Source organism: Scardinius erythrophthalmus (assembly GCF_964197995.2).
Source record: "Scardinius erythrophthalmus genome assembly, chromosome: 5".
Taxonomy (NCBI): Eukaryota; Metazoa; Chordata; class Actinopteri; order Cypriniformes; family Leuciscidae; genus Scardinius; species Scardinius erythrophthalmus.
In genome coordinates this window covers 22,454,385-22,465,450 of record NC_138225.1, presented here as the reverse complement: position 1 = coordinate 22,465,450, position 11,066 = coordinate 22,454,385, and the positions used below count along the sequence as shown (strand labels likewise).

General features: G+C 37.3%; 1 protein-coding gene across 2 annotated transcripts; it reads left to right on the top strand.

The window, feature by feature from the left end:
• The first annotated feature begins 109 nt into the window (after positions 1-109).
• On the top strand, positions 110-10,793 carry ptpa (protein phosphatase 2 phosphatase activator). 2 transcript variants are annotated; one of them, XM_081367288.1, is made up of 10 exons: positions 110-214; positions 1,467-1,576; positions 2,043-2,129; positions 2,246-2,371; positions 2,615-2,732; positions 4,019-4,118; positions 4,331-4,455; positions 4,716-4,816; positions 6,324-6,431; positions 8,601-10,793. In XM_081367288.1, exons 1-10 carry the CDS (start codon positions 190-192, stop codon positions 8,673-8,675), a joined length of 975 nt encoding a protein of 324 aa, XP_081223414.1. In that variant the 5' UTR covers positions 110-189; the 3' UTR covers positions 8,676-10,793. The 2 variants fall into 2 exon arrangements, with proteins under 2 accessions (XP_081223414.1, XP_081223415.1); XM_081367289.1 differs by lacking the exon at positions 110-214 and having other exon boundaries at positions 1,483-1,576; positions 2,040-2,129.
• Positions 10,794-11,066: the final 273 nt, after the last annotated feature.

Genomic DNA, 11,066 nt, shown 5'->3' with positions numbered 1-11,066 from the left:
ATAAATACGTAAGTTGATTCCAACATTCTAAATCGTATATTTACATATTATGCATGTTACAAAAATACATTAGTTGCAGTAATAATCTTTCTCACAACAATTTACATTCGCTCATTAAGTTTAAAAAATATTTTACGCGAAACTGCGGGTGAGAGTTGAAGGGTCGTGTTTTCATGTTCAACAGTAAACATGGCGGAGACTGAGCAGTCGTCAGGTAATTCACATCAATCAAATATTCATTTAATCACGGAAAATTCAGAAGCGAAGATACCAATAATATCAAGACTATTATATATGTTGTTGTTCAGTCCCTGAAGCGGTGAAAGGGACGTGCGCGTGTGCAGAAAAACGCTTAGTTGTGTCTCGCCGCGCCTCATGTTATGAATCCATGAGAGTCTGACATATCTGCGACGTGCACATAATATATGTTATTACGCATTATATGCGATCATATGACCCGAGGTTATTATTTATTTGCAATATTAATTTACTTAGAATGCTGTTTTATATATATTTAGCGAAAATAATGGGCCTAGATGTTGAACACATTTAGTTTCAAAGTTGGCTAACGCATCTGTAAAAAATAAAGAGAAGCATCAGCATTAGTAGGTGTTTAAAAAAAAGTTTATCTCTGATAGTATATTCTGGGAAATTGAGGGAATAAATTTATATTTAAAGGGGATTTATTATATCTGGTTAAAGAATTATGAGCATTTTCCTCTTTAGGACAGTGATATAGACTCATGTTTCCTGAGCAGAACCGGCTGAGGTCTTTCAAATTTAGGTACACCCATAGACTACATTGTATACTATCCTTTAGGGTAAAAAACAAACTATGTTTCTAGTTGTGTAAGTGAATTAGGCTATTATATATTAAGAGAGGTTTGTTGTAAGTGGCTGCTGTTCCCTTATTCTTCCCACTATTCTTTGCAATTAAGCAGAAATATATGTATGGAAATTAACAGTAAATGAAATACTTGGAAATTAAAATGAAATAAGTCAGTATGCCAAAAAGGGTCAAGCCACTCAACCTTGTGTTTGTTCAGACACTGTTATTAGACATTTATTTCGATATCTTTAGTTTATTTTTACCCCAGCATTTACACACGTTGAAGTGTGCTGTTCATTGGCACACAAAGTCATGAAGTGCACTTATCAACCCACAAGAAGAACAAAATTTTCAACTGCCAGTGTGTAATTAACGGTTACAGTCAATGCATTACATTAGAGGCTCTCATCCAGAGTGACTTTAGCTGTATGTGTGAGACTACCATTAACATTGATGCAGAAGGGGCTCTAGTGTAGACGACAAAAACACAATCAAAATGTGGGTCAGAACCTGTGGAATGAGTAAATGTTTAGCAGCAATGCATGTGTGATTTTAGTTTTATTAGTTAATCAATAATATAGTATACACTTTGACTCTAAAATTGTGTTCTTCATCATATTTGTTGTCGCTTGCACAGGCTCCTCCCACGAGGATGACAAGCCTCCCAGTCCTGTCAGTTTCAACTTCATAGTGCCAAAGAAGGAGATCAGCATGGTGCCTGATATGGGAAAATGGAAAAGATCACAGGTATGTTGTACAACCCACTATGAGACATTGCTACACTGAGAGATGGAAATATAGCCTAGCTCACTTTCAGTCTCTTTCCCTCGTATCCCTAGAGTTTAAAGATAATAATAGGAAGCTCTAATTGTTGACGCACTTTTTCTTGTGCAGCATTACATTTTAGTTCTAAACATAATAATCATGAGAACCTCTGCATACACTACTCCCATTAAAAGTATGTTTCCTCCTTAGAAATGTTTAAAAATACAGAAATGAAAAACACCTGCGTTTTTATTCTAAAGTCAATAGGTCACTGACTCATAGTGGCAGTCTTGTTGAAATCACACAACCAAACGAATGATTTTAAGTTCGAGTTACTAACCTTTGATTATATAGTGTGTTTAATACTCATGGAGCTTTTCAAAAAATGAAAGCACATCTAAACAAATATTTACATTTATTTGAGCAAGTTTCTGTTTTGTGTAAGTAGGCGTACGCAGACTACATGGGATTCATTCTGACCTTGAATGAGGGTGTGAAGGGAAAGAAATTTACATGTGAATACCAAGTGTCTGAGGTGGGTCACTATCCTGCTCCTCTCAATACTGCTGTGTGTGTATCTGTGTGTAACAGATGAAGTTGCTGATATATTTGCTCATAGAAATGTGCTTGCATACTCTTCTTTGATATTAGACAGTGGAGAAGTTGCTTGCGATGTTGGGAACATTAGATCGCTGGATTGATGAGACGCCACCTGTAGACCAGCCTTCTCGCTTCGGCAATAAAGCTTACCGCTCATGGTATGCCAAACTGGAGCAGGTGAGCACTCGTATGAAATCAGAAATGTTTTAACTTAATCACAGTGCCTTCAGAAAGTATTAATGCCCATTTGATTATTTCTTGTTCTCTTGTGTCTCTGTAAATTCATATCGAACTTTTCAGGGCAGTATTTGAATTGGTCAAGGGAAATGCTTTTTCATGGCATTGTATAATTTGTTCTGTTTTGTATTTCAGGGCAGTTGTCTTGAGGTTAAATGATGTAAAAGTGTTGTATGTGTGCAGGACGCAGAGACACTGGTCATGGCCATTCTGCCGCCAGACCGTCACGATGCCGCTCCAGAGATAGCCGTGTACCTAAAGGAGTCTGTAGGCAACTCCACCAGGATTGACTATGGCACAGGTCTGTGTTTATTGTTATTGCGTTTCTTATATGTTTGTGTGTGTATGTTTCTCCATAGTTGTCTTTGAAGAGAAATTATGTCTGAGCTTTTCGCACTTTAATGTATTACTCCTTAGTAAATTAAACGGTCACAGAGAGAATAATAAAGACCAAAGCGTGAACTACACTTACTTATTTTTTACCTGGGAAATGTCTCCTGTTAAATGGACATTTTCACAGACTGTATTGACGTGTTTTCACAGTTATTAACATCGTGAATATAGGGTTCTTATTATTTTATAATTACCAATTAACTGGCTTTCTATTAATACAATACAGTGATTGACAACCGTCTGTGGTCTCCCAGTGGTTTGCGTTGTCAGTTAAGTGATTAATTTACACCAAAACAAAAGATAACTTGTATGCCTTCATCACCGAAAACAATATTTGTCTTAAATTTCATATTGAACTCAGACAGGCTCATTTTCTGTCAGTTCTTTTTCTTGAATTGGAATGTGTGCAAAGGATTGTGGGTGATTGAAGGACACAAAGAAAACACTTGATGCATCCTTCAAAATGAGCTGGCCTTCATCGGCGCTTGATGACGTGGCAGCCGAGAAATGCAGCCTTCCGTTTGAAAAGCACTCGTGTATACGTTTTTTTTTTCCGTTTTTTTTTAATTGAAAGTACATTTATAACACTATTGCCTGGTTTTACAGACAAGGCTTAAGCCATTCCCAGACTAGAATGCATGTTTGAGCTGGTTTAACTGAAAGCAACTTGCACTGGCATATCTTAAAATACATCAATGCCATTGTTTTGTCTCAAGATGCACACCAGTAATGTTCTTTTCTAAGGCACCTTTATAAAAGCTAATTAAATGTCCTAATCGAACTAAGGCCTAATCCTGGCTTAATCTAAGCCCTGTCTGTGAAACCAGGCCTATGCTTAGTTAACCTAAACTACTTAATGCTACTGTGTGAGTGTTTCTAATACAATTGTTGATGAAGTGATGAAATTTGACATCTTCCTCTCTCATTTTTATCTCATCTCAATATATTTTTGGTTGGGAACGCAATGGGAACTCAAATAATTAACTTTGTTATAGTTACCTCAGAAATGTAAAAAACGCGCGTCCATTATGTATCCATGAAAGTGTCCAGGTATTGATTTAATGTAGTTTTTCCCAATCCCCACTAGAGGGCGCTGTTGAAACACTGTTGATAGCTTAACATGATTCAGATACTGATTTCAATTATTACAAACCTTAAATGCACAAAACAGTCCTAACATGTTTCTGTGTGCAGGTCATGAGGCTGCATTTGCTGCGTTCCTCTGCTGTCTTTGCAAGGTGGGAGCTCTGCGCATGGAGGACCAGCTGGCCATCGTATTTAGAGTTTTTGACAAGTTAGTGGTTCTTCTTATTGCTTCACTTCTGATTTTGAATATAACCTTTCATTGTTCTCAGGTTAGATCTGCAACTTCACTAAACAAGTTTGCATTTACTGCACACTAAATGTCAACAAAAAAATTGTGTCAGTGTATTTTACAGTTGTGCTTTGTGGTTGATGGTGTGAAGAACTCATTTTTCATCAAGCATTTTGATCTTATCGGTGTAGGTATCTGCTAGTGATGCGCAAACTGCAGAAGACGTATAGGATGGAGCCGGCTGGGAGTCAGGGTGTGTGGGGCCTTGACGACTTTCAGTTTCTCCCCTTCATATGGGGGAGCGCACAGCTCATAGGTAACGGCTCCGTCTTCGTTGCCAGGTTTGGCTCTTATTCTGTAATGTTTAGCATGAATTGTTTCCTGGCGGGAGATACTGCCTTGTTTAGTCTTTAACAAGACCGAGCTCAGCTATTTGTTAGACATATACAGTTATATTTTGCCTATTTTTTAATTGGTTAAATCCTAAATAATTGTTGCATGCAATGACAACCATGGAGACACCTAGTGGTCACACTAAGTTACTGTCCGGTGTGTCTGTTCATCTATTGTGTGCAGACCACCCAACCCTGGAGCCCCGACACTTTTTGGAGGAGAAGGCCGTAAACGAGTACCACCAAGACTACATGTTTCTGGAGTGCATTAAATTCATCAATGAGGTGTGTGTCATCTAGCATCTGGTCGTGTTTTGAGCGTGAGATGGCCATTTTTCATTTCATTTTCATTTTGTTGGGAGGATGAAATTTTGTTCACACACAAACAGTAACTCATACGTTCCATTCATTTAAATACTTACGATATATAGTTTAAAACTGTGTCTCTCTCTCTCTCTCTCTCTCTCTCTCTCTCTCTCTCTCTCTCTCTCTCTCTCTCTCTCTCTCTCTCTCTCTCTCTCTCTCTCTCTCTCTCTCTCTCTCTCTCTCTCTCTCTCTCTCTCTCTCTCTCAGGGAGGTTGTATTTGGACTCCACTCACATGAGTCATTTCCTTCCTTCCCTGCACGTTGTTGTGAATCACTCCTCCTAAGGCCCCTAGGGCCCACCCCCTCCTTTCTCTTTCTTTTCCTCTCTCTCTCTCTCTCTCTCTCTCTCTCTCCTTCCTTCTCTCTATTCCTCTGTTAGGGGCTAGTAGGTCTCTGGAAAGTCCGGCTTGACGAGAGCAGTGTGTGTGTGGTGTAAAGCCACACAGCACTGCCATTCATAAAGTGCTCTTTCCCAAGGGCAGCCCACCAGCCTCTCTCTCTCATAAACTCTCATGAATAGGCCTCATAGTACAGTGACTTGATGACGATAGGTTAATTACCACCAGTACAGAAGACTTCGTAATCTTTTGATAATATTCTCTTAATTCTATTATTATTTTGCTTAATTTACACACATAAACTACTGTTCAAAAGTTTGGGGTCAGTATGATTTTTCTTAATAAAAAATACTTTTATTCAGCAAGGATGCATTAAATTGATCAAAAGTGACAGTAAAGACTGTTATAATGTTACAAAAGATTTCACATAAATGCTATTCTGTTGAACTTTCTATTCATCAGAGGGATCATGTGACAACTAATCACGTGACCAACTTTGCAATCACAGAAATAAATAACATTTGAATATATTAAAGTAGAGTTATTTACTAGTGTAATAATATTTCACAATGTAACTGTTTTACTGTAACCATTTTATTAAATGCAGCCTTGGTGAGCATAAAAGACTTCTTTCCAAAACATTTTAAAAAAATTTGCTGACCCCAAACATTTGAACAGTAATGCATGCTTTTTTTTTTTTTTTTAAACATTAATATATGTTTCAATTTCAGTGTTCATTTTTGTTTGTTTAGTGTTTTGCTAATATTGCTAAATTCTGTTTAATAATCTTTCTAGTAACATTTATATTTCTACAATTATTTTTACTATCTTTGCCCCTTTTTTGTCCGGTCTGTGATCAACAGACACAAGTACTTACCACAGTTAAAAGTGAAATTCAAGTGTCTTATTCTAAGCAGTCTTGTCAGGTTTCCATACACCTCAAATTAATCACATTTAAACATCTCTGATGTCTCTGTTTGTGCATTTCAAAATGCTCCATTAAATCAAGCTTTAATGTTGCTGATTGTACATTATATCGTAAGTTTACCATCATCTCCTTAATCGCTATGAATATTGTCTGTCTTTAGATGAAAACAGGCCCTTTTGCCGAGCACTCGAATCAGCTTTGGAACATCAGCGCTGTTCCTTCTTGGTCCAAAGTCAATCAAGGTCTCATACGAATGTATAAAGCAGAAGTAAGTATCATGCTTTTGTAAACACTAATACATGTCAGGAGTTTTTGATGTTGTAATATATTTAACTTGGTGTGATACTGATTCCTTATCTAGAGTGTGTAAATTGTACATTTGGTAGTTAGTGAACTAAATCCTTTTTTTTTTTATCATAACAGAAAAAATATGAAAAAATATTATACAGTCACATGGGACATTTATAAATGAGTCATTATAAATGCCAGGCCATAGATTCTCAGTTGTTCTGTGAAGTTTTAAGACCGGAGCTGAAAGAGTTAATAGGGCAAGCATCTGTGTTGGAGGGGAAGAACCGCGTGCCCCACCCCCTCCTCCAAAGCCCACATCCTGTGTTGTTCAGAAGACGCTGGTGCTCCCTCCTCCTCCTCTCCTCTCAGCACAGAGCAAAGCTGAGGGGCCAGTCTGTCTGCAAATTCCCCTCCTCCTTCTCTCTCTCTCTCTCTCTCTCTCTCTCTCTCTCTCTCTCTCTCTCTCTGTCTTCCCCACCCCCGTATATATCACACTCTCATTCTCTCTTTGACTCCGTCAGCCTGGGACTCAAGTTAAACGCTAAGAGAGTATGAAAGCTATTCATATAGAAGTTTTATATATGAAAGGTTTTAATTCTGTTTCTGAGCGACATTTCAATGTGCTTTTGTCTCAATTTCACTTTTTTCTACATTGAAATACATGAGAGGCTTTTCCATCTCGTCTCTTTTGGCCTTGCGTGTAGTTTGAAGATCCTATACACTTCATAGTCCTAGACTTTTATTCAGCAAGCGCGCATTAAACTGATCAAAAGTGACAGTAAAGACTTGTAGGGCTGCCCCCAACTAAAGATTTTCCTAGCTGACTGTTAGTCGTTCATTTAAGCCATCAGTCGATTAGTCGGGGTAAACCATAATGAGTATTTAAAATATAAATGAAGTGCTCACGCGTGCGCATAAACCTTGCCACAGTGACAAAAATCGCATGAACTTTTCTGAGATCAGAACGCAAACAAAATAAATAGCCTATAATATAAATAACAGCCTTATCTTTAAAAAAAGAAATTTAACAAAAATGTAGGATATAAATTATTAACAAGCAAATAAATATACAACAAACTTAAACGCTTGATAGAGAAATATTAGTGTGAATATAATCAGACAGACAAGCAGCCTTAACATCGAATGAAAACTTCATTCGTTTTTCAGAGGTCAGAACACATTAAATATACATTAAACCTATATAAAAACAAATAAATAAATAGCAGCAAACTGAAACACTACAACAATGTATGGACAATTAGGCTATATCTGACTCACCGTTACTCCAATCTCAGTCTTCTCGTATTATGAGAAAGGGACACAAGTTTGTCTTAACACCGGCTTTTGAGAAGATGCGCTCCGATGGCGTGGAAACGGAAGTTCAGTTAAACATGTCACGCATTAAGCGCGTTCCACGCGAACACTTGGACATGTGCCTACTATTAGCGCACATTTGTCTAGGTTAACGTTAACGATAGAGCGAGCGGCCATGTGAAGTGCTATAGGCTACTACTTGCATGTTTTATATGATAAGTCATGTTTGGGGTCGCACGTCATCTTTTTTTTTGGTCATTCTTTACCCTCTCGAAACGTTCCCACAATACTTTGGATTTTCTGCCTGAAATATTACCTCATGGACCAGCCGTGTTAACACTGTCCCCTTCCTGTGGAGTTTTTTTTTTGCGACTGATTCAAATTTAGACGAGCAAGCCTCTTCTTGTCAACTAACCTTTAGTCGACTATTAAAGCCCTAAAGACTTGTAATGTTAAAAAGGATTTCTATCAAAATCAGCATATTAGAATGATTTCTGACGGATCATGTGATAGAAGATACGAAACAGTTCTTTTAAATTGTAATAATATTTTACAGTATTACTGTTAATTCTGTATTTTTGATTAAATAAATGCAGCCTTGGTGAGCATAAAGGACTTCTTTCAAAAACATGAAAAAAATCTTACTGACCCCACACTTTTGAACAGTAGTGTGTGTGTGTGTGTGTGTGTGTGTAAATATACCTTTGTATATTTCTAGTTTTATTCTGTTCGGACGCAATGGCATTAGACATTTTGAAAGCTAGTAAATCTGTTCTCTTGCTTGTATAGTTGATTGATACTAGTTAACTCTTTCTCTGTCGCCCTCTCACAGTGTCTAGAAAAATTCCCTGTCATCCAGCATTTCAAGTTTGGCAGCCTGCTCTCCATCCAGCCAGTTAAACCATGAGAGACAACAGAAAGAATTCGCACTTTGTCAGAGAGTACAACCAAAACTCTGTCTATGGACGAAAGCGCTTCAGTTTCATGTTAACAGACCTTAGTGTGTATTCTCTTCAGCAGAGGTGCTTGGTCTTAATCCTGCAGATCTACTTTTCCTAGAGAGTTCAGTCCCAAAGCTGCTCTAATACATCCTATCCTCAAATTTTTATGTGAACATGAAGACCTTGATCATGTGGTTTAGGAGTAGATGAGTTGATTTGAACTAAACTCTGCAGGACAGTAGATCTGAACATCCCTGCTCTTCACAATCTACTAGTTGTGCATATGAAATCCCACTTCTGATATTCCTCCTAGTGATGCAATTTGTCTTTATGGTTTTATTTATCTATTCCCTGCAAGCAGGAAGTTGAACTGCTACTAAGACACCTGCAGTTATGCACATATGCATTTTCATCTGGATTGGCATTTATATTTATTTATGTGTATATAAAGAACAGAGCTTGTCACAATGAACGGTTGAAGGCTTGATTTTGGTTTAATGGATTCCATTTCCTGTGTGCAAAGACCTGAAGAACAATGTGTGTGTGTGTGCGGGTGTTTGTGAGTTTGTGGAGCGTCAGTGTCTCAAAAGGCGCTTTTTGAGTCACTTGCTGTTCAGTTATCAAAGATCGCTGAGGTATGTGCTTGCTGTGAATGGTTTTGGCAAGTGTGGTTTTTACATATGCAAGACATTTATAAGTTGTCAACCACTTAAGTTTTACATTTTTGCATTTTTGGCTGTGCTTATTTCTTTCTTTTTCATTTAACTGAAAATAGGACAAGTAATTGGTGTGTAAAACGTCAGAAAGACTTAACCCGTATAGTTTGTAAACAGCCACATGTAGCTAATACCATAGTCTTCCGTTTGCTAAAGTAAAGCAATGAATGTGGCTCCACCAGTTTGGCATTATGCTAAATCAGTGAAGCTTTTTTGATTTCTAAACTTTATTCTGTGTAAATAAATGGTTTCAGTTTGCTTCATAACCAACAAAGAGAGGGAGTATCATTTATTGAACAGGGTACAGTCTGCAAGGTAAAATTACTGAAATAGTGCAAAGCTTTTGTTACTCAAATGTTTATGCTGTTAGAACCAGGCGAAACATCTATGGACACTTTTTACATGGGCACAAATATGATTTATCCTTCACAGAGTAAGTATTCGTTGTTCTGCACATTAGCACACTTTCAATCTAAAGCACACTTTAGATTGATTAACTGAAATTCATCTGGATTGAGAATGAAATCATTTTGAAATGAGAGGCATGTTAAAACAGAGTATTTAGTCCTGGGCTGGTTTTCTGTTTTAAACCAACCATCTTTTTTGTTTATCATGGGTTAATATGGAACTAACAGACCTGGACTTCCTTTCCTAAAAGCTTTGTAGGCCTAAGTAGATCATGCAAACCAATGATCTTAAGATCTACTTAGGATTACGATGCTTCTAGGAAATACAGCCCTAACTGTTATGTTACAAAATCATCCCTTTAGCTTGGATGCCAGCAGCTGGTTGCAACAAACCCTTTAAATTAAGAAACTTTGTGACACTTCATTTATAATAATAACTAAGGGTCTGCCTAGTTTAAGGGGTGTGTTGCAATCGGTATCAAATTTGTCCAAATCTGCCATTGTCATCAAATTGGCTTTTTGAGTTACTAGTATTTAATAAAGAAATGTCTTCTAATTTTTTAGATGCAATGGAACTGCTGGGATAATAATGGGACATAACACTCGATGTTTATCTGCTTCCTAACCACCACAATTAAGTTGTAAGTGAATTACTAACATTGTGACTTCTAATAGTAGAGGGTTAAAAATGTGTGAATTAGGTTTCTTTTCCTCGTTAAAATATACAGTTGACTGAACTTCAGAGTAGTTTCAGCAGTGTCCTGTTATGTGAAATGCTACAATTCATTTAAAACTGATATATAATTCAAATAAAAGGTTTCATTGCCTCATGTATAAAGAAAAAGGTATGTAGAGTTTATGATTTTGGGGTAAATGGTTATTATATAGATATACATGTGTATTTTAACATGAATCTTGATGTTGAATTAAAAAAAAAAAAACATGGACATGGTTTTATTTCAACACTGGTGTATTCATGTAATTTTGTTATATAAAATAAGGTGTTTTCTGAAGCAAATTAGATTCTCTAGGACAGGCCGGGCCGATTCACATTCTGTATTTTTTAGTTGAGTCATTTTCAGTGGTTGGCAAATTCGGCATCTGCCCAGTCACTATAGTCCAGTCGCCCCACTGTGACAGTTATTGACATGAACTCGTGTCGAATTTACCCAACACCCATCCGCATCCCCCGTTTCTATTCAGTTGTATTCACGCAGGCTCCACTGCTGAGTTC

What these genes read in the sequence shown, in the direction of transcription:
- ptpa (XM_081367288.1), top strand. Translation starts at nt 190, where the DNA reads ATGGCGGAGACTGAGCAGTCGTCAG. An exon ending in GTGAATACCAAGTGTCTGAG is followed by an intron (nt 2,130 to 2,245) that starts GTGGGTCACTAT and finishes CTTTGATATTAG; the next exon opens with ACAGTGGAGAAGTTGCTTGC. An exon ending in GGTATGCCAAACTGGAGCAG is followed by an intron (nt 2,372 to 2,614) that starts GTGAGCACTCGT and finishes GTATGTGTGCAG; the next exon opens with GACGCAGAGACACTGGTCAT.